The 23,856-nt window shown below is 36.4% G+C and overlaps 1 protein-coding gene across 3 annotated transcripts; it reads left to right on the top strand.

Moving 5' to 3' along the window:
• Positions 1-13,147: 13,147 nt before the first annotated feature.
• Positions 13,148-22,607, top strand: Dnajc19 (DnaJ heat shock protein family (Hsp40) member C19). Of its 3 annotated transcripts, XM_077795319.1 has the most exons (7): positions 13,148-13,454; positions 14,379-14,430; positions 14,510-14,583; positions 15,492-15,571; positions 16,025-16,095; positions 16,706-16,751; positions 17,225-17,264. In XM_077795319.1, exons 1-6 carry the CDS (start codon positions 13,452-13,454, stop codon positions 16,717-16,719), a joined length of 294 nt encoding a protein of 97 aa, XP_077651445.1. In that variant the 5' UTR covers positions 13,148-13,451; the 3' UTR covers positions 16,720-16,751; positions 17,225-17,264. The 3 variants fall into 3 exon arrangements, with proteins under 3 accessions (XP_077651445.1, XP_077651444.1, XP_026238590.1); XM_026382805.2 differs by lacking the exon at positions 16,706-16,751 and having other exon boundaries at positions 13,156-13,454; positions 17,225-22,607; XM_077795318.1 differs by lacking the exons at positions 14,379-14,430; positions 16,706-16,751 and having other exon boundaries at positions 13,154-13,454; positions 17,225-22,607.
• Positions 22,608-23,856: the final 1,249 nt, after the last annotated feature.

The following is a 23,856-nucleotide window of genomic DNA, read 5'->3' as shown; positions in this document are numbered from 1 at the left end:
CATACATGCTCGTTAAGTGCTCTCTGGGCTATACACTCAGCCCTTTCCATTTTTGAGGTAGGATCTTTTCCAGGTTGTCCAAGCTCTCTGCACTTGCTGTCTTCCAGCCTTAGCCAAATAGTTGGCATTACAGTCATGCACCACCATCCAGCTGAATATTATTTGTAATAAATTGTTTTCTTGAAGAAAGAAAGAAAAGGAAGGAAGGAAGGAAGGAAGGAAGACAGGCAGACAGTTGACTTCCCAGTGCCCAGGAAGTAAACTCCTCACTGACAGACAGGTGACCTAAAGTGAGTAAGGAAGAAAAGTTTGCAGAAATCTTTTAACTTCAAATTTACCCCTGATTATCTCTGAAGAGTTTCTCTTGTATTTGAGACTGAGCTCATATGTCTTCACCAGCTATTGTGACTACTTTATTGTAAATGATATTCCTGATTATTTGGACTAATTAAATTCTAAATTTCATTTTTTGTTATTATTTCCTTAACCCTCAATAAATCTATTACTTACTCCACTACCTGACAGATTACTTTCAGTGGGGTTCAGGTCACGGTTTCACTGCTCTTTATGCCCTGCCTAACAGAATACTTCAATGTTGACATGATCTGGGTCACACCAACTCAGGAATATATTCAATAATAAAGAAATTCTTGACTTATGTATTTAAAACAATGTAACTGGACAGGAGAAATAACTCAATTGGTAGAGTGCTTGCCTTGCATGCATAAGGCCCTGGATTCAATCTCCAGCACCACACACACACAAAAAAAAAAAAATTAAAGCAATATAACTTCTCTCTCTGTGTGTGTGTGTGTGTGTGTGTGTGTGTATGTGTGTGTGTACCACCATGCCCAGCAAAACAATATAACTTTTTGCAATTTATAGTCATTATTTTTAAAAACTTAGTATCTCTGTTTCTGAGGGTATCAATCTTAATTCTAGGCTGATGACTGCCAAATTTGAATTTTATGTACTAAATCCTTTTTTTTCTGTACTAAGTTCTACCACACACTCTGGATCATAATTGTAGTTGCCTATTGAGTTGCCATTGCGGTCTCAGTCTTACAGCACCCAATTACAGAAATGGAATTTGATTCCCACAAAGTCTTCTGTATTAGATCCTTTTGTGGCCTTTTTAATGTCTCAGTTGGTGTTGAGAATCAGAACAATACTGCTAATGCCCTCAACTCAAGCAAAATCTTTTGCTTCTGCCTGGAGTTCCTCTCTGCATAGGGCTCAGACACACTCCAAAACAACAAGTTCCCCTCCCATTCCTGGTCATTACTCTCCTATCTATCAAAGTAGACTACAAGCCAAAAATAATCAAAAATGACAAAGAAGTTTACTTCATAGTGGAAAAGGGAACAATCCAACAAGAATATATGATAGCTGGGCTGGGGTTGTGGCTCAGTGGTAGAAAACTTGCCTCACAAGTATGAGGCACTGGGTTTGATTTTCAGCACCACATATAAATAAATGAAAAAAATAAAGGTCCATCAACAACTAAACAATTTTTCTTAAAAAAAGAACATTTGATGGTTGATATTTGGGGTATATGATTTATGCCCCAAATGTTGACATACTTAAGTACATAAAACAGACACAACTCAACTTAAAGACTCAGACTGGGGCACAATAACATTAGGTGATTTCAACACAACTCTTTCATCAATAGATAGGTCATCAAGACATAAACTTGGTAAAGACTCTTCAGACCTAAAAAATGTAGCAAATCAAAAGGACTTAACAAACATCAATAAAATATTTCATCCAACAAGAGCTAAATTCATTTTCTTCTCAATTTCAAGCAGTCCCTAAATTATTACCATGTAGTTTTCAATCCAAACATGTCCCAGTCACTTAGACAAACTACACAAACCTTCACGTCACCCTTGGAGAATCATAGGTATAGGGACTCACTACTGTAATAGAAGAATTACACATTCCTCAGGTGTAATTTTTATGTATTTTGATGGTACGGCAGGGAAATCACAACCACTCTTTCCCCAAATGTTTTTGGACCTTATTACATAAACCGAGTTAATGTGCATGTATTCATTTTCTAGTGCTGTGTAATAAATTATTATAAATGTATTGCACAAAATAATATTTATTATCTCATAATTCCTTTAGGTCAGAGGTCCAGGCAAGGTATGGCTGGATTCTCTGCTCAGAATCTCACAAGGCTCAAATCAAGGTATGATGTCATCCGAGACTTGGGGCCTCTTCCAATCTCATTCAAGTTGGCAGAATTCAGTGCCTTGCAATTGTAGAAATGAAGACCCCAAATTTTCTTACAGGCTGTGAGCTCCTTGAGCTCATCCTCATGTCCTAGCCACATGAACCTCTCACAACTTACAGGATACTTCTTCAAAGCAAGCAGAAGACTATCAATCTAGTCTGCTACAACACTGTTTTACACAAAGTAATGTAACCATAGGAGTGAACATCTTAACACATTTACCATATAATGTAATCTAAGCAAAAGTGACCATCCACCATTTCTAAAGTTCCAGCTCACCATCAAGGTGATGGAATCATATAAAGGGTATATACCATTACATGGGAATATTTGGAGTCCTCCTAGAATTTGACCTACCAGAGTACACATTTAAGGGAGAAACAACAAAAAAAAAAGGAATGGAAGAACACTTGAATGGACAGAGTGACTGGAATAAAGGAATAAAATAGCTTGAGGGGTGGTTCCTGAAACCTCGGGAAGAAAAAGAGCTGGACAAACAGCACTGAAAGATAACTGAAGAGGTTTTTTTCTGGCAGTTAATTTTGTATGAGGCAGACATTAAGAGAAATGCAATAGGTCAGTGGGTGTAGCTCAGTGGTAAAGCACTATACAAAGCCACCTATGTTCAATCCCCAGCGCCACAAAAAAAAGAAGAAGAAAGAAAGGTAAGATGCAATAAGGGAAGAAGACTGTAAGGAAATTCTGAATAGTAAGAACTTACTAGCTGGGTGTGGTGGCCCATGCCTGAAATCCCAGTGATTTGGGAGGCTGAGGCAGGACGATCACAAGTTCCAGGCCAGCTTCTACAACTTAGCAACATTCTCTCTCAAAATAAAAATAAAAAATGGCTGGGATGTATGTAGCTCAGTGATAGACTGCCCCTGGTTTCAATCTCCAGTACCACACTCACACACATGCAAACATACTCCCTCTTGGAGACTGCCACAAAATATCTTAATTTCTTTCAAATAATTGTAAGTGTAGTTTGCTTTTGATTCTTGCTTATATTTATTTTTGCTTCACTTTTGTTAATTTCAATGCAATTCTGTGCCCAGAATAAAACTCAAATGATCATTGTTACTTTGGTTGCATTGGGAAGATCATAGACCTGGGATTCAAATAAACCTTAAGTCCAATCTTTACTACTTCACCTACTAGCTAAGTTATTCTTTTAAACTACCACCAATTGTTAAGCTCTATATGCCTATTTTACATAATGTTGCTAAATTTATCTTTTGATCAAAATATTGCCTCTAGTAGACTAGTTTGACTTCAGTAATCCAGGTTAAGTGACAGTTATGATCACCAGTTTATCCAGATTGACAACAAAATAACTAAATGCAGTTAATTGCTTAATAAATTCCTTAAGTGACTGTACAATAAAAGATAACATCTATAATTGTCTTAAGTATATAATAAATGTCAGCTTCTTTTATTACAATTTTTATTATTTCTTGCACCCTGATAAACCAAGTGGCAAATACTATTATTAAGTCAACGACCTGAGAAAACAGGAAAGTGAAGTTGAGACATATTAGGAGGAGAGCTCCTAATAACATGATGTTTCCCAGCCTACACTGCAAAGTTACACAGGGGCTGAGATTTTAGTCTGTTTCCATGGATGTTTTTTCAGAGCCTAGAATGGTGCCTTGCACATAATAACTGCTCAATGAATGCAATGTTTAACAAATGAAAACAATATTCTCTAATTACCCACTGCAGTTATAGGGTACATGACCTTACTAAAGGGACCATGGACAGGATGGAGGTGGAAGACACACCTCTTTATAAGGAAGGGCTTAGAAGGGTTGAAAATATCTTGATGGAAAATATTATCAATAAGTTACTTATTTTACAAATATTCTTCAAGTACTTTCTGTTTAGATGCTCTAATACATGTAAGAAATAAAAAGAAGTATTTGAGACATGATTTCTTCACTCAAGGACCTCTAGTCAAATGCAGAAAAAACTTATATATTAATAGCTTCTATCCATCGTACAAAAATTAGTAGTGTAGCATCAAAAAATTATACAGAAGATCAGAGAAAGAAAAGATCACTCTAGACTATGAGTTACAAACTTTGACCCATGAGCCTAATTTATCCCATAGTTTGTTGTTGTTTTGTGGGAGAGTATAACCAGGGATTGAACTCAGGGCACTTTACCACTGAGCTATCTCCTCAACCCTTTTTATTTTTTTATTTTGAGATGGGGCTCACTTACATCGCTTAGGACCTCACTAAGTTACTTTGACTGGTCTTGAACTTATAATTTTCCTGCCTCAGCCTCCCAATAGCTGGGATTACAGAAGTACACCACATCTGGCTCTGTAATCTATTTTTGAATGACCACGAAAAAGGATGGTTTTTAAATTTTAATGAAAGCAAGTAATATAAAAACTACATGTGGCCCCCAAAGCCTAAAATATTTACTATCTGTTCCTTTATATTAAAAAGTCATGAACAGGGCTGAGGATGTGGCTCAAGTGGTAGCATGCTCACCTAGCATGCGTGAGGCACTGGGTTTGATTCTCAGCACCACATAAAAATAAAATAAAGATATGTGTCCACCTAAAACTAGAAAATAAATATTAAAAAAAAAAGTCATGAACACCTGTTCCAGACTTTAATGAACAAAGAAAACATGGTAGAAGGTACATCTGATTCGAACATTTAACTGAGGGACAAAGATGGGATGGGGGAATGGCACTTAGAAAAGAGAATGACTTGACTAAAAGCCCAGGGAGCAGTGGACTTTAGAGTACATTTGGAGAATAGTGGTGACAAATTCCATTTGAAAGGACTATAAGATTTACCAAGGGAAGAAGTGGAAGGGAAGCCTGGAAGAGCTGAGTGGTTCTGGGCTAAGGAAGTGAACTATGTAATTACTGAGGACATTACAGTTCCAAAAAAAAATAGGTCTGATTTTTTGCATTGCCCTTTCTTCTAATAATGACAGTGAAGATAAATTTTCACAGTAGAGCAATACAGTAATGTAATTTTTATGACAATTAGCTAGGGATGAATCCCATACTTCATTGTGACCACCAAGTAACTTCTAACAGCAATGTATATTCTCTTAACTTGCCCCTAAATCAAATGAAACTCATAAGCCGGTGCTTAAAGACATCTTGCTTTATTATTGCTCATCTCCTCAATCATCTAGCTCTCTGAAAATGTGATTTAAAGTAGAACTTCACACAGACCTTCCATTGTAGCTTTGTTTCACATGGCACTATGTTATTAATGCATGACACTATATTATTAATTATATTCACCAACAAATCTCAGACCCAGTAGTTCACCCTCATTTAGTGGCAATCATAGCAATCAAATAATTGTACTTGTCTGTCTAGTCCAGGCACAAGATGCACTTACACAGATTATTCTGTTGGTCAGTTCCATTTGCTGGAAGCTCAGCAGGGAGGGCTCAATTTATTAAATGTATAAAGCTTTGCATGCAATTGGAACCTTCTCTCAGGGAGGGGGAAAAGGCCTGAAAAAAGACAACAGTAAAATTCAAGCTAAGATGGAATAAAATGGAGGGTCAGGTGGGAAATCTCCATTTGTGAAAAGGCATGTAAGCTACTTCAATTTCCCATTTCCTCTGAAATTCCAGGTATCTCAATTGTCTTCCCTTACAGTCTGAGGAAAGAACAGAGCCTTCATCCAGAAATTTGTCACCTGAACACTATCATTCTGGACAAATACACTGTCAGCCTGGTCTCTGACTCACCACTCATATGCTCCAGGCTAAGCAAGGACAACAGTTATTGCAATTAGAAATGAAAGCAGTAAGTCAGACTAAAACAGATGCAGTGAGAAAAAATGAAATAAAGAAAGGAGAGAGAAAAATCACAGGAGAAATCATCATAAATTAATTTATAAAGGCCACAGAGCAGGGTGGCATTACCTGACTTGGGTGCATATGGGGCCAACTGGAAAAAAGTGGTTAGACTGTAGGCTTTTCATTCTGGCATCGCAGCATTCTCTCCTCTTCCCAATGCCAACGTTATTATCTGACTCCTATCTGGACCTGTCTTCAATCTCTTTGAATTCTAAATCTCTTCTTCTTTCTTCCTTCTTTTTTACTCCAATTAAACTCTTCCTTTTGCTAGTTACAACATCAAAATAATCTCTTAACACAATTAATAGAAGAATCTGTTGATCATAGCTCAAAATTATTATTTACCAAGAATATTCATTTTGAGCAGGGAGTAATAGGATGAATTCCCAATAATATGCTGTTAGGAGATGACAAAATCATTGGAGCAAAGGAGGGAAAGAGGAGACAAAGAAGGGTAGAAGGAAGAAAACAGGAAGACAAGGGAAGAGAGAATTTATTAAGTACCACTGAGTTTTAGGCAAAGAGCCTTTACATACAGCATTATGTGAATAGCTGCCTACAAAAGATTCACTGGCTTAATGATTGCTAGTTAGGAACCTGAATGCCATTAATAATGATCTTAGATAATCCCTAAAAATAGTGGTAAGAAAATATACCTGAAGATACATTTTATGACCCAACATTATACATATCTGAAAAAATGAAAAACGGCAAGTTATTACTGGACCTTAGAAGTCGGTCAAACATTCTATGACTCATTTTCCTCATTTCTAAAATAAAGCTCTTGAGAAAAATGGCCTATACATTTTATTCTTAAGTTATGTAACTTGATGAACTTTGTCAATTTTTCCCCTACAATCTATTCCTATGACCAATAAACATGCTATTATTTCTTACATCTTAAAAAAAAAACTCAGTGGGACATGGTGGTACATTCCTGTAATCCCAGCAACTGGAAGGCTGAGGCAGGATTACAAATTAGAGGAGAGCCTCAATAACTTAGCAAGAACCTGTCTTTAAAAAAAAAAAATGAAAAGGGATGGGGTTGTGGCTCAGTGGTAGAGCACTTGCCTAGCATGTGTGAGGCACTGGGTTTGATTCTCAGGAATACATGTAAATAAATGAATAAAATAAACATCCATCACTAACCAAAAATATATATGTAAATAATTTTTAAAAAAAAATGAAAGGACTGGGGATGTAGTTCAGTGGCACCTTGCAAAATGTGCCAAATGCAAAAAAGCCAACTCTCTTCTACGACCTCCTCCTCCTCTCGGTACTGTCCATTTCTCTAGTTTCCTTTTCAGCAAAGATTCTTTGAATTCTTATAATCTGTATTCTTATAATCTGTATTCCACTATCTCTTATCATGGCTTCCTAAAACTACTACAATAAGACTTTTGTTCCCTTCATATCAGAGAACTTCTCATAAATATCACATTGATCTCCAGTAGTCAATTTTTGGTCTTTTTTATTTTATTATTGGCAGCACTGGCATAGTTAATCAATCTTTCCTCCATTTAATACTTTCTTCACTAGGCTTCCAGGAAACCATACTCACCTGGTTTCTGCCCACCCCTTTTCAATGTAATTTTCTGGGGTTTCCTTATTTTCTCAAATTCCATACATGGACATAACCCAAAATGTTTATTCCTCTTCTCTCTCCACTCATGCAATACATGTTTCAGCAGTTCTATGGCCTTGGTGACTATATAGAGGCTGATGATTCCCAGATCTTTTTTAACAAAACTACTTGACAAAACTCTTTGGATATCTAGTTGTCATTTCAAACTTAACATGATAATAGTTCCTATTCCCTGATTGCTCTTTCTGAAGTTTTTCTAACACTTTTAAGTGACAACTTTACACTTCTAGCTACTGACGCTAATAGCTTTGTAGCCACTGCAGATTCCTTTGTTTTCTCTCACACAGTATATTGCATCCATCAGCAAACTATCAACTATATCTTCAAAATAAAAGAAGGAATCCAGACACTTCATTACCTTCATTGCTACCATCATCTCCTACTTCAATTATTGCAATAGCCTCTTATAAAACTCACTATCCTTGCTTCAAACAAATGGTGCACTGTCTGTTTGAGCTTCAATAACAAAATGCCACAGACTGTGTAGCTTGTAAACAACAGATATGTATTTACAAAAGTTGTGGAGATTGAGAAGTTCAAGATCAAGGTGCTGACAGATTCAGTGTCTGGTGACAGCCTGTTTCTGCATAGATAGCCATCTTCTCAATCTCAGTACAAATTAAAGTAGATTCCATGTTTGGTAAGGGTCAGTTTTCTTACTCATATATGACATCTTCTCATTGGGTCTTCACATGGTGGAAGGAGTGAGGGTCTCTCCGTGGACCTCTTTTTTAAGGACATAAATACTATTCATGATGGGTTTGCTCTCATGATCTAAACACCTCCCCATGACACCATTTCCTAATACCATCACTGTAGTAATTAGGTTTCAATGAATGAATTTTGGAGAAACAAACATTCAGACCATAGCTAAATGGAGAATTGAATAAAGGGACTGTTTTCAAAGGCCTGGACTGTTTTCACTGGCAAACAATGATGAAATGTCCTGTGCCTAATAACACAAGCCAGAGGAACCTGAGGAGCAAGGGCTTGGAGTAATTACCAGAACCTACACACAGAAGGAGCTGTAGTCTTCAATGGACAAATTCACTCAGCTTAAGGCAACTGCTAGGAAGGGAGATGGAGAAATAAAGATCATGAACTCACTTTCTTCCTATCTTCTGAACTTCTAATCATAGAGCTAACCAAGCCAGAAGAAAAAAATGATCATTGATTCAGTTCATTAAAGTCATTTCCTAAGTATTTGTGCTCTTCTAGGGCACAGTGCAGGATAGAAACAGAGGAGATGAGAAGGGAAAAACAAAATATGTCAGTAAAATATCCTCATCTGAAAAACAAAAACAAAAATGAATGTTATTTCCACATGATGAAATGAAATTGTGTAAAATGAAATTGTGTAAGGTGATGTCTGGCATATAGTTTTTTTTTTTACTTTTTTTTTTTTTAGAGAGAGAGAGAGAGAATTTTAATATTTATTTTTTAGTTCTCGGCGGACACAACATCTTTGTTTGTATGTGGTGCTGAGGATCGAATCCAGGCCGCACGCATGCCAGGCGAGCATGCTACGGCTTGAGCCACATCCCCAACCCTGGCATATAGTTTTTAAGGAGGGAAAATATTTGCCTGGCATTACATTTTCCATTTGTGGATATTTGTACAGAGGTGCCTTCCAAATTTCAAGTCAAATTTCAAGTTGGCTATGAACTTAACAGGTTTCCTAGTATTTTGTTTTTATAAAATACAGAAGACCAAAAATATATCTTGGAGAAAAGCTAGCCTTTTAACAAATGGTGCTGGGAAAACTGGATAGCTATATGTAGAAAAATGAAATTAGACCCCTATCTTTCACCCTGCACAAAAGTCAAATCAAAAATGGATCAGATTTAGGAAATTAGATCAGAAATCTTACAACTGCTAAAAGAAAATATAAGGTTAACACTCCATCATATAGGTGCTGTCACAGACTTCCTTAATAAGACACTCAAAGTATAAGAAATAAAACCAACAATCAATAAATGGGATGCCATTAATTAAAAATCTTCTGCACAGCTAAGGAAATGATTAAGAGAGAGCCAAGAGAATGGGAGAAACTCTTGGTCAGCTACTCCGCCAACAAGGGATTAAATGCAGAATATACAAAGAACTCAAAAAACATCTCTAGCAATCAATCAAGAAAATATGAATCAAAACTACACTAACATTTCATCTTACTTCAGTCATAGTGGCAATGATCAAGAATAAATACTGGCAAGGTATGGAGAGAAAGGAATACTTTACATTGTTGGTGGGACAACCACTCTGGAAAGCAATTTGGAGATTCCTCAAAAAACTAGGGATGGAACCACCATGTGATCCAGGTATCCCTGGGTATATTCCCCAAAGATCTAAAATCGTCATGCTACAGTGACATGCCACATCAATGTTTTTAGCAGCACAATTCACAATAGCTAAATTATGGAAGCAACTCAGTTGTCCATCAATAGATAAATGGATTAAGAAGTTATAATATATAAACACATAACACACACAGAATGGAGCTCTACTCAGCCATAAAAAAACAATGAAATCATGGCATTTGCCAGTAAATGGATGGAAATGGAGAATATCATGCTAACTGAAATTAGCTAAATTCAGAAACTCAAAGCTCCAATTTTTCTCTCATATGCGGAAGCTAGAGTAAAATGAAGGAAAGGGTAAGGAAAGAAAAAGATAAAGATCCAATCAAATACAAATTAATAGTTGAATGAAAGGAAGTCTAGTAGAACAGAAAAAGGAGAAGGGGGCAGGAGGGGAAAGGACATAAAGTGAAACTGGTTTCTATGCATGTATGAGTTTGTCAGGATGACCCCAACTACTATGTATAAACATAAAGCTCTAATGAAAAAAATAAGAGAAGACCAGCACATATCTTGTGAAATTAGGGTATTGTCTCATAAGACACAAATTTCAATTATGGGAATTTATCTGTGTGTGCATACACATGCACATCCTCACACCAGTATGTATTTGTTCTCGGGGTCATAATGTAAAATGTACTTCTTACATAATCAAAACATGTTTGAAAGCCATAATGCAAGAAGAAAACTCTCAGCTAATCCCTCTCATTCCTCAAGAAGTTACTTGCCTAACAAGTCAGAAAAATTGAGTACACATGCTCAAGTTCTTTCCTCTTCTTTTTTTTTTTTTTTGAGGGGTGGGGGAGGGTACTGGATATTGAACCCAGGGACTCTCAAACACTGAGTCACATCCCCATCCCTTTTACTTTTTATTTTGAGACAGAGTTCTAAGGCAAGTTTCTAAATTACTTATTCTAAATTGCTAGGGCTGGCCTTGAACTTGTGATTTTCCTGCATTCTTCTCCCAATCCCCTGAGATTACAGTTTTCATCTCTTTTTCCTGCTATCCCTCTTTCTTTCTTTTTTCCCCTCTTCTTCTCTGTAGTAAACAATGGCCTTCAAAGATATCAGGTCCTAATACCTGAAACCTGTGAACATTTTCTTTGATGCTATGATTAAGAGTCCTTAGAAGGAGAGATGATTCTGGATTATACATACCTCAACATGTATCCTTTAAGGGAGCAGTAGAAAGAGATTTTACACACCAAGCAGGTGAGATGAAGACATATTAGAGTGAAATTTCAAAAGTTACCTACCACATGGAAATGACTCATAAACAAATCAAGAAATGCTGACAGTCTCTGGTTAGAAATAGCAAGGTATGATTTTTTCATCAGTTAAGGGATATATTTGAAGATTGTTTTTAAAGCCTATTTCTATTATTTTAGCAGGTAGGAAAGATATTTACCAATTTGGATCCTTAAGTGAGGTGTCATGAGAATTAGGAAAGCCTTGCATACCAATTTATACTGTGGCTTGTCTCATAATAATAAGGTACCAGGCTAAGTAATGACTATGTGCAAAGCACATCATGTACATAATCTCCAATCTCACAAAAAAATGGCAAAGTAATCATCACTGCCCTTGCTTTACACATGAAAAACTCAGTCAGAAATAACTTTTCCAATTCAAAGAAGAAAGGACAGAATCAGGATCTGATCACCTCAACAAAGTGTGATGCTGTATTATCTATCTCATTTTTAGAGGCTAGCGTGTGGAAAGCTGTTTCTCCCACAAACCACATGCCATAGTTTGTACACTTGAAAATATGCATAATACAAATTTCCAGATAGCATTCTAGTTTGTTTCAGCCAATTTGGTACCAAAGTCTTAAGCCTCCATTGATTAATTCTTTTGCAACTGTTGGGTTAAAAATTACATTAAAAAATCCCAGTGAGTCAGGAAGATGAGGTAGGAGGATCGCAAGTTCAAAGCCAGCCTTAGCAAAGGCAAGGTTCTAAGCAACTCAGTGAGATCCTGTCTCTAAATAAAATAAATAGGGCTGAAGATGTGGACCAATGATTGAGCGCCCATGAGTTCAATCCCCAGCACCCTCCCCCCAAAAAATTACATAAAAGAGCAGGGAAAAAGATGTACACTTCAAACTAGTGTCTCAGTGCTGGATATCACCTGAAATCATGTATTGACAATAAATGAGAAAATCTTAGGGTCAGAAGAGTTCTTAGAGATCCAAATGCAAATTGTTTATATAGATGAAGAAAGCCAACTTACTTGCATATTTGCCTAATAAATCAACCAACTTATCAAAACAGAATTGCACTATGAATATTTTTAACACTCTGTAAGTTCTTTTTAAAATTTTTTTTTAGTTGTAGATGGACACAATATCTTTATTTTTATTTATTTATTTTTATGCGGTGCTGAGGATTAAACCCAGGCCTTAGGCATGCATGCAGGGTTGTAACCACTGAGTTACAACCCAGCTCTAATACTCTATAAGTTCTAAGTGGTAAGCAACTACAAATTTATATTAGTCATCCAAATATTGCATTGTAAACTTCCATTATTGCCTTTATTATTTTTCTCCTTTTAATTAGGGATATACGAAACTGATGCCCTAAAAGGACAAAAATCAACCCTACATTCTATTTAGGGGACAGGGAGAGGAATTTTAAATATAACTTTTCAGGTGTAGGAATTTGAGATCCCGCACCAGCTATTAACTGTCTATGAAGTAGTAATCACATTCCACAAATAAAAGTCCATTCACAGAAAGTGCTGTCAAGTCGCATCTTAAGCAACACTTGAAACAGTAAAATTTGTTTGGTGTTCTGGGACATGTGGTTTGCTACACAAGGTTGTTACATATTTATTTAGATTCGTGGTGGAATCTATCACAGCATGTTTAGGTGTAGTCACAACCTTTGACAGATTTTTGGTTTTTAAAAAAATCTCGTAAATGGCAACGTAATGTAATACGTAGGAAAAGAAACTCTTTTTGAGTAAGGTTTCCCACTATTTATTCACTCTTCCAGAACCCATGCCCTCCTGACAAGAATTTCCAAATCCCAACAGTCTTGGAGCAAAGGACAAACGACACCCTTAAGTCCCACCCTTAGCCCAGGTTATCTGTCCACCCTTCAATCCTAACCCGAAGTCTCGGTTTCCGCCCGCCCACTGCTTGAGGGACCTTACATCCTGCTTCGCGCTTACTTTTACGACAGTTTTCCGACCTAGTTGGCGGCCGCTACTGCCGTATTTCACAGGGCTTCTGGACTTGAGAACTTGAGGTTGCTTCGGTGATTGCGTCGCTTTCGGGTAAAGGCTTATGGTGGTGACCTTGTCTTCTGGACTGGGATGAACCGCTCTCCTGGTGGAAGCAGGGAAGCCGAGCTGAGCCATGGTAAGTTCAACCTTTGGTCTCCGGGGAAATCTCCTGCCCAGGCCTGAGCCTCAGCTCCTGGCCTCGGAAGAGTGGAGCAAAGTTGTGCTCCCTAGTGCGTCTGTTGGCGGGAGGTTTAGGTCCCGGGAGTGTCAGCCTCCAGGACACAAAATCGTTGGTGCACCCCTCGTGGATTTTGTGTTCTTATACTGTCTTTGGGTAGGGGACGCCAGCCTTGGTCCGTGGTCCCTGAGCTCTGGGCACGAAGGCGTTTCTTGAATTCTCAAGTTAGATACTACCGTCAATTTGGAGATTAGTAGAAATGCATATAATATTATCGAATACATCCTCCCGCTATTTGCTTCACTTTGCTCTGTACTTCCTTTCTGGGTCCTACTGACAAAAATTCATTTTCCCTTGCTTCCCGAAAATATTTCTTACGAGGCGGGACAGTGTCAAAGGCACTCTGAAAGTCTCTTTGCCTATTTAAACCTACATTTTTAGTATTGAAAACTCCCTTTATAAACAGTTTTACTTTTTCTATCATACTTTTTTAACCTTTATTTTTATATGGTGCTGAGGATCGAACACAGGGCCTTGCACAAACTGAGCCACCACCCCTCTATCAGTTTTATTTCACTGTCATGATTGATTCCTTTCAAAGGAAGGGAATCATTCTTTTCACTGTTGTAAAGGTAAATAATACTGTTGTAGAGGTAAATAATAGATCAACTTACCCTATGATATTTACATAGTGAAAATGATACCTTTGTAATGCATCTATTATAAAAGTTATAGTATTATAGGACCATTGAATAGAATATATTCACCTTAAAAGATTGCTTCTCCCATTGAAATTAAACTTGTACCGAGTTACGATGGGGAAATGGGTATAAGGGTAGGAATTGGAAAAGTAAATGCTTACATTTTCTTCCCCCTTACCAGGCCAGTACAGTGGTAGCAGTTGGACTGACCATTGCTGCTGCAGGATTTGCAGGTTTGTTTTTGGTTTGGGGATGAAAGTGAAGTAGGGAGACTGGGGATTTACTTACTTATCCTGTTACTTTTGGTTTTAGGCCGTTATGTTTTACAAGCCATGAAGCACATGGAGCCTCAAGTAAAACAAGTTTTTCAAAGTCTACCAAAATCTGTAAGACTTACTAAACATTTTTTGTGCTTTTGCTAACTTTGCTGCCTGTGTTTGAAGTGTAGAACGATAGTTTGAAGGGAGAATTTCCAAACACCCACGAAGTCAGAATATGACTTTGGACCCCTTCTCTTGCTTCCTATAAAGGGTGTAGTAGTTGCAAACTTTGTAATTGTACTACACTAAGAAATCAAATGTTGTCTGTTGGGGCATGTTTAATTCTATTATGAAAGTTAATTACCACTTTGCTTTTTTACATCATCACATTTTTGCCTTTATTTCTGCATCACAAGCACAGAGGGACTGAAAGTGATCCATTCTTAAGTGTGTGACCTTGGCTCTAACATGGCATATCTATTTAATCTATTAGGACTCCTTTATCTCAAAAGATCTCCAACCAGCTGTGTGTGGTGGCACACAGCTCTAATCCCAGATACTTGGGACACTAATGGAGGAGCATTGCAAGTTGAAGCCCAGCCTGGGCAGCTTAATAAGATCCTATCTAAAATGAAATTTTAAAAGGACTGGTAATTGTAGCTTATGACATCCCTGGGTTCAAACTCCAGTATGCGCCCCCCCTTCTCCATCCAAATCCTCCTCTTAATGTACTTCTATTTTAAACCATATTGATCAGAATTTTTATCTTTCTGGGAATGGTCCTCCCTTTACTTCTCAAACAACTAGCATTAATACTGTGCCTTTGACATATTCCCAAGATACTTTGTGTCGGATGGAAAAATAAAGTTCTAACAGTCACTTAAATGTTTTTTGCTACTAATTAATCTGAAATAACTGGAAATTATTCTCTGAAATGTCGAGTTTTCATCTAACTCTGTGGACAGACTCTTTAGACTTTTTGCTTTTTTAAGAAACAGTTTTATCTTTCCTTATGAATGCATTTCCTCTTTCAGGCCTTCAGTGGTGGCTACTACAGAGGTGGGTTTGAAACCAAAATGACAAAACGGGAAGCAGCATTAATACTAGGTGTAAGGTAAACATTCCTCATGTTTCCTTTTTTTACAACTCTATAGAGAATTTTATTCCTGGAGAATTGATTTGTGTCAGAACCTTTCTGCTTCATCCATGTGTTTTTAATGTCTGGACACTCCTGCCAGTCAAATGAGAAAAGCACCCTGGGAAAGCAGCACCTTTTCATTTACTGAAAGAAATCTTACGGATTAGCATAATATTGCTCTCTGTAACTTAAGATGTTTTAGTGATGAAAACCTGCCTTCATTTCCTTTCCTCATAAAAGGGTTGTTGTAAAAAGTGTGTGTGAAATGCATTTGTGAAAGTGCAGTTTTTGTGTTGAGGATCCAAAGCAACTTTTCATTTCATAGTGTTTTGTTCATTTACTATAGTTTCATTTAGTTAGCCCTCATATACATTTTTTTTACATCATCCAGAAGTAGACCGAAATGATACTTTTTCCTCTCTTGATCAGCCCTACAGCCAATAAAGCAAAAATAAGAGATGCTCATCGACGAATTATGCTTTTAAATCACCCAGATAAAGGTAAGTAATCACTTAATGTGTTGGAGTGACCCAACCTCCCCTCTCCCTGATTGGGGGTTGAACCTAAGGTAATTTTACCACTGAATTGAAAGCCCACCCATTTTTATTTCGGGACATGGTCTAAGTTGCTCCAACTGGCCTAGAGTTTACAAGTCCCTCAAATTCCCAAATAGCTAGGATTACAGGCATGTACTACACAGGGCTGACAAATTTTATAATTCTTGGCTGTTGAAATGCCTGAATTTGCTCATGAACAGTGTTTTGATATCTATAACTGTGATGAAATGAGAATGCTACTAATGATGGTCACTGATCTGACTAGGTCTGGGGGAGTGGGGTGGCCTACATTCACAATTAATGTTAATTTCAGTTAATGAAACTGATTCACACACACCTCCACTTTGAACTGCAGGTTGCCTAGGTAGAAATCTAGGGTATGTATTACTGGTTCTGTTGAAATCAATTCCTCTGAATGACAGAGTACAAAAATCCAGTGCATAATCCTTTCACTTATCAGTTTTGAGGATTCTGGATCTGAGGTATAACCCATAAACATCTTTTTCTACAAAGTTTCCTATTAACAGTGTTTGGTGGTCTTCGATCCATACAGCCCCAACAGAATAGCAGTACAGCAGCTATAGAGGACATCTTGAAAGGTCAGTTGTTAGAAAAACCATAAAGGACAGAAGGATGTGAAGTAAACTGGGGTCCTTCCAACACAGAACCTTTCAGAATATGAAAATGATGCTCACTCATGATAAGTAGGTTTATAGGATTTCAAAAGCAAACACACAGCCAGGCAAGGTATTACACACTTGTAATCCCAGTGGCTCATGAGGCTGAGGCAGGACTGCAAGTTAGGAGCCAAAAAAGGGCTGGGGATGTGGCTAGTGGTAAAGTGTCCCTGGGTTCAATCCCTGGTACCAAAATAAAAGCACATGTGGCACTGCTAAAAACCCTATCAGTTTTTAAGCATATTTCTGTGGAAATCTCTCAGGGGAATTATTTCATTGACCACTGGTCATCTATGTTAAGTATTTGATGATCAAGATGCAGTCACAGTATAACTTTACTGAATAGAAGGTTAAAGCCCGTTTTATAACTATTCCTTTTTTCTTTCTTCCTGTAGGAGGATCTCCTTACATAGCAGCCAAAATCAATGAAGCTAAAGATTTATTAGAAGGTCAAGCTAAAAAATGAAGTAAATGTATGATGGATTTTACGCTCATTAATTTATGTATATGAGTACTGATTTTTTTAATAATAAAACTCCTCAGAGCTCCAATTTTTAAAAAATGGTTAACCACAAGCTAAAATAAAAGTCTTGGTATAATTTCAAATTTGAGGATTTTTAAAATCAGACTATAGTGTTTACAGATTAATATCCAATAATTACAGAAAGATACATGTGATGTTAGGAGAATTATTCATTACTCATTTATTATTTGCACATATGGTGTCCATATGTGCTCTTAAGGCACAGTTCTTGCTCTAAAGCAGCCAGTCTAATGGGGGACTAAAATATTATAGAGTTGCACACAAACTGTTGAAGCAGGTAATTCTTACTACCTTTGAGGAAAAACTACAAGATACTACTGGCCTAATTGAATTCTTAAGTAAATTTAGCCACAGCTCTGACCTAAGAAATGTCCTAGGTATGTAAAACTATGAAAATATGAAAGATTTCTGAGTACAGGTATGTTTTTAATCAGAATTATACAGTATACAGCTAGTTTCTTAAAGACATACTGACCATTGATCAATTATCCCTTTTTTTACATAATCCAGATTTTTTATAGTTATAATCGAGTTTAAACATTAGTGAAACTGAAATTCACTCAGTGTCAAAATATTGTATGTCTTGGACTATTTAGAATTTATACACTAATTTCAATGACATTTCACAGTCTGACAAAATATGAAAGGGTCTTAACCCGTATAAAACATCTATAGTAAACTAGCCAGTGATCCTCAATAATTTCTATCTAAATGTACCGAAGTCATTGTAAAGTTCTTTAATGTAGAAGACAAAGGTTTTGAGGGTGACAATTGGGACAGTAACCAAATTTAGTGCTGAAATAGCTCTTTGGTTTACTTTCCTCCCTGTGTCCTTATCTGATGAAATCTGCAAGGAGGAACTGGCTTCTAAGGCTTTGTTTAATGTCAAAGGGTGGGGGCGGGGATAAAGATACATTCAGTCCTATTCACAGCACTTGCATTCTTTTAAGTCACTGTGAACATTGAATTACTAAACTCTAAACCATTTGTTACTAGGGGAAATACAGGCTCCTTTTAAAGTCTCTGCTCATATTACACAAACCAATCAATACATAAACTTGTTTTATTTGTGTTTCTATTTCAAGACACCCTATTTTATATTTTTGCTTTATTAATATTGAACTCACTCAATGGCACTATATAACTCACACTTGGCATATGATAGCCTTTTTTTGCTTTTAGGAAAACTAGATAATGCTTCACTGCTATGGTTGTAAGCCATCTTAAACAGAGAAATCACCAAAAACAATATCCCCCCCAAAAAAAAAAACCCCACAAAGTAGGAGAGCTGAAGAAAGTATGCACAAGACTGCCTTGTTTCAATGCATGATGTGATTCCGTTTTTTGCCACTCTGCAAATGTTAAAAAATGACAAAGTCACAGATATTGATTTAAAAGTCATAAATTTCAGTGAGTATGTGAATTCACAAATAAGGAATCCACTAATAAAGAAGACTGGCTGTGTTATGGCTTACTAACCTTTTATTTCAGTTATTTGGACTAATAAACTTTCCATGAAGAAGAGCTTAAAGAGGAGACAGTATCAGTCCATTTTCCACAAATAGTGTGATAATATGCCCACAGGCAATCAAGCATTAACTATAAAAAAGACAGACTTATAGTAGATACAAATACTTTAAAGTGTTTAATACAAAATAGCATACCTGTTTTACCACAGGTATTAAGAAACTACTTTAATACTAAGGAACAGACCTCAATTTTCTTTCATACGTTTATTTTCTCTAGGCTTACCATTTTCAAGTAGAAGAACCCATACTTAATTGAAAGCTATAAGCAAAAAATGTTTTAAATAACATATGTGAGGACTGTAGACCATAATGGGTAATTTGATTCAAATGTGACTGAAACAAAGTTTTTCTAATTGGTATTTTCATATAAAATACTAGAATCTTTAAAATCTGCTAGCATTGTGCTAAAGCATTGTCACTGTATGGTTTATCGATAAATGCCAAAGGCAAATCTTTCTCAGATCAAGAGTTCCACGAACTTATACTCAGTACTGTGGTACCATTCGCAATTCCAATAACCCAAACATATTTACCTTAGTTATACCAAGATGAGTCTAGTACTTGTCCTTAAAAACCTATTTTGAGACCTTTTTCCTTGCCAATTGATGTTTATAGATTTTGAGAGGAAGGGATGGCATATAGCTCACTGGCAGGAAGGCCCTTGTTTCACTCTGAAACCACCTATCCTCGTCTTCCCAAGAAAGTATGATAAAACACCCTTAAAGAAAACAAGATGCAGAATTCAAATCCGATATTTGTGATCATTGCTATATGTCTTTCAGCAAGTGTTCTCTACTGAGGGTCATACGTTCTCATCTGTAAAATGAAGGATAAATGGCCAACTTGAAAACGGTTGAGGATTCCTCATTTTATGGCTGGAGAAACAAAAACCCGAGAGATAATTTTTGAAATTACACAGCTAGTGCAAGTAGAATTAACTTCTGGGTGTCCCATCCAATTCACTATATTCATTTATAACTTGGTACTCTAGTTACTCTCAATAAATATTTGGGGGAAATTACTATCCACAACCTTAACAGACCCGACATAGGAAGGATTGTGTGTCCCTTACACTTTCACTTTTTTCAGTGTTGACATCATTAGGAGGTAAGTACTAAGCTGCTTTTCTTTTCTGGTAATGAAAGTGGGCTATGAATGGCCTTTAGAACCTCTTTCCTGGCTGTTTTAACAAAATTATCTTGCCTGTAAGTATTTTGCAACTGATAGGACTTATGGAAGTACTTGAATAAAAAGTCATGCAGACCACTATTCCAGAGGACACATGTCATTCCACAAATATTTGAGAACACTTTTATGAAAAACAGGTCGCATATAAGCACCATACCTGTACATTCAGCTCATATTTTTTAAATGGTTTTCTGTCATTCTTATTTTCTTATTAAAACAGGAGGATATAGAAAACTAGAAGCAAAATCACTGACAATTACAAAAAATATAGTAGCTACCTTAACGTAAGGCAAAAGCCTAAATATGTTAACTGCCATACTGAAGTGCTATACTGCGTTCAGCACTGAAAATGTATGCTCTACCAAAAAAACCATACATTAGAAATATTTAAAAATAAAATGCACTGCAGCACCATGCTTCATTCATTCATGGTTAAGCATTATAGGATAGAACACGGAGTTCTACTTCAACTCTGAGAGCTGACCTACCAAAAGCATTCTGCAAAAGCCTATGGAAGGCTTTTTTGTATGTATATAAAATATAGTATGCATCAAGCACAAACAACCCTCCCAACATATTATTTCTGTGGAGAAATCAGGTTGGCTCAAAAAAGTGTACTATAGGAAGAAATCTGAGGTATAAATTAAAAAAAAAAACTATTTAAAATGCTAGATTGTGTAAAGTATGAACTGAGTAACCTTGAGTACCAAGAAACATAAATGAGCTAAGCTCTGCTTTTAGTTGTTGCAGTTATGCACAGTGCTGTTTTTATGCTCAGGGCCTACTGTTGCCTTAGAAACAGAATATAAGTAGTGCTTCTATCCTGTTAACCTATTGTATCTGAGCACAATAAGGTAACAGTCCAGTATTATGGTATAACCTGGTACATGTTAACACTTTTTTTTCCCCCTAGAAAACACCAAGTCATTTGAAAGATAAAGCTCATATGATTTGTAGTATAAGCCCCAGGCAACAAGTATAAATTTTGTTTATAAAAATTACTGAAATTATTTTTATGAAAATGGTCCCTAATCTAAAAAAGTAGTAGCTGCATTTTATAATTCATTAAGTGTAAAAATTTTTTAAAAAGGTAAAGTACAGAAAATATTTTACCCGAGGTTAACAAAAAAAAAAAAAAACCACTGAAATAGAAATTCAAGCTATTTAGTGCATTTAATAGTGAGGCATTTAAGAGCTAGGAAGATAGAAAACGTATTTTGGCCATCTTTAGGTAGCAGTCTTACCTAATTGGAAATGCCTGGGAATGGATACATGTAAAACACATTTTAATTCAGCATACTCTTTATGAGAATACAAGACATGGTTAATGTTACACTCTGTGACACATGATTAGACTAAACTTAATATTGAAACGGCCCTGGAAACACCAACTAGTCAGTCTAGCCTTCCTTGGAGGCAGAGAAAAAAATTAGGCAAAACTAAAATAGTAGTTCCCAACTGTGTACTATTAACTTATAACATCTATTTGAATCTGAGGAGGAAAAAAGACAAATGGAATATGGTGAATTATAAAACTGCATTAGTTATTCACAGTGGACTTTTCAAGCCCCTATTTTAGGAACAGAAGAACCCGACTCTTTTTAAAAACAAAGGTTTTCCTACAGATTATATGTACCTCCATCATCCAGTAATCAGAAGTTTTCTGTATGCCTAGCCTCTACTGAATTTCATACTTAAAATGTGCAATTAGGTTGAACCACAGGAAATTATTCATAGATTTTAAATTCTGACTATTACGTGGCAATTTTCTCTTGTTCAATACATGGACCAGCAGAGGGCAGTTTCAAGTTAACACCACTTGCCAAAAATCTGACTACAGCATATCACAGTCACTGCTTTACTACAGCAGTACCTAAAATAAAACCCAAAATATTACCATAGGTTAATAATGGGTTCTGAGCAAACTACAGTCCATTCAAACACACAACCTAATAAGGAACTGAAATTCTTAAAGAAGTAGTACATTCACTATTATTGATATTTAAAAAAAAAAATAAGAATCCAGAGTGACACTAACAAATATCCTATCCATTTCTAAGTTTCAAGAAGACTTAATAGAAAAGACTTACAGAAAATTCAAGTAATTTTCCAGCCAGGAAGCAGTGGTACACACTGGCAGGAGGGTTGTAAGTTCAAAATCAGCCTCAGCAATTCAGCACCTATCTTACAATCTAAAAACCAAAATAGGGGGCTGGGGGAGGCTGGAGTTGTGCCTCAGTGCCTAAATTTAATCCCTGAGTTTAATCCCTGGTACCAAAACAAAGTAATCTTCGTTTACTGTAATTTCCAATAACATTAACCATCTGACTGGCAAAGGGCTTGATACAATGTATCCAGTTTTCCATTTATTTATCCTTAGTATAATTATAAACAGTTCAGAGAATTACCTCCAAAAAGGCATGAGTATGCCTGCATGTGACAAAAATAGCACAATTTCCAAATCCAAGTGTAAATTTTAATTAACCCAGCAACTTGATAGACACTCTTCTGTTCTAAAACTCTGGTCAAATAACAAACAAAAACCATCTATCGACATCTGCATAATTAAGTGTTGGAACCTGCCTAGAAAGAATGACTATTATCTATGAAGATCCAGAATACAAAAATTAAAAACATCAGCTGCTTTTGACTTTAACCACAGCTTATGTTTCATTATTCTTCAGTTCTTTTGCTTACCTAAGCTTCACCTGTACTACTTTTTAAAATACAATCCTTTAAGCAGGGCGCAGTGGTGCACACCTGAAATCAAGAGATTTGGGAGGCTAAGGCTGGATGAGCAGAAATTTGAAGCCAGCCTCAACTTTAGCACTCTGAAACTGAGTGAGGTACAAAGCAACTTGGAGATATCCTGTCTCAAAAATGAGAAGGGGCTAAGGATGTAACATCCCTGGGGGTTCAATCCTCAGTACCAAAAGAAAAACATTCATCTAAGCAACCACCCTCAGCTTTCTCCAAAAGCAGTACTTAAGGTGTAAATTTCACATTAAAATATATGCAAATGTAAGATCACATATCCTTGTACTTAAGACAAATGATATGTCGTCAGAGGCAACACCTCCCAGAACAGTTTTTTTTTAAAGGCTTTAAAAAACATACCTAAAAAGAAGAATCCTTAGCCTACTCAAGGCTATTAGAATGATCACACCATCCCTGCCCCTAATCTTCAGCTCCAGCATAATAGTTCAGGTTCTAAATGACTTCACATATATGCTGAAAACACTGAGATGCACAAGATCTTCCATTTCTACTTTGTTTTCCTTTTGTATTTAGTGTATATGACAAGTACTCCCCATTATATCTAACTAGGATAGCAGCCAAGGATAGACGCCTCTTAAAGTTTAAAAGGCAACCTGAATCAAACTACTTCTAGGGAGAGGACTTTTCACTAATACAACTGAATCTGAGTGTTTTTTGTTTAAAACAACCTAAGGTATGCACACCCCAAATTTGCTTCAGTACATTTTTTTTAAGAACAAATCACTGAGTGTAGTCATTTCTAAACTAAATGAAATCTCATGTTATTTCTTAAAAGTATGATTAACTAAATACTGCTACTCTCATAAAGGGATTCAACTATACTCACTTTTTAAGGTAGTTTCTTCCTTTCCAATGGAACAATCTTTATGAAAAAAAGACTTTAACGAATCTGACTGTTCTGCATGGAAGAAAATGAAAAAACATTTTTTTCTTCATACCACATTTACCAATTTGGGGATTAATTAGAATTCTTCACAAACTGCGGATA

The sequence above is a fragment of the Urocitellus parryii genome, chromosome 2, assembly GCF_045843805.1.
Source record: "Urocitellus parryii isolate mUroPar1 chromosome 2, mUroPar1.hap1, whole genome shotgun sequence".
NCBI classification, from domain to species: Eukaryota; Metazoa; Chordata; class Mammalia; order Rodentia; family Sciuridae; genus Urocitellus; species Urocitellus parryii.
This window is presented reverse-complemented; position numbering and strand designations above follow the sequence as displayed.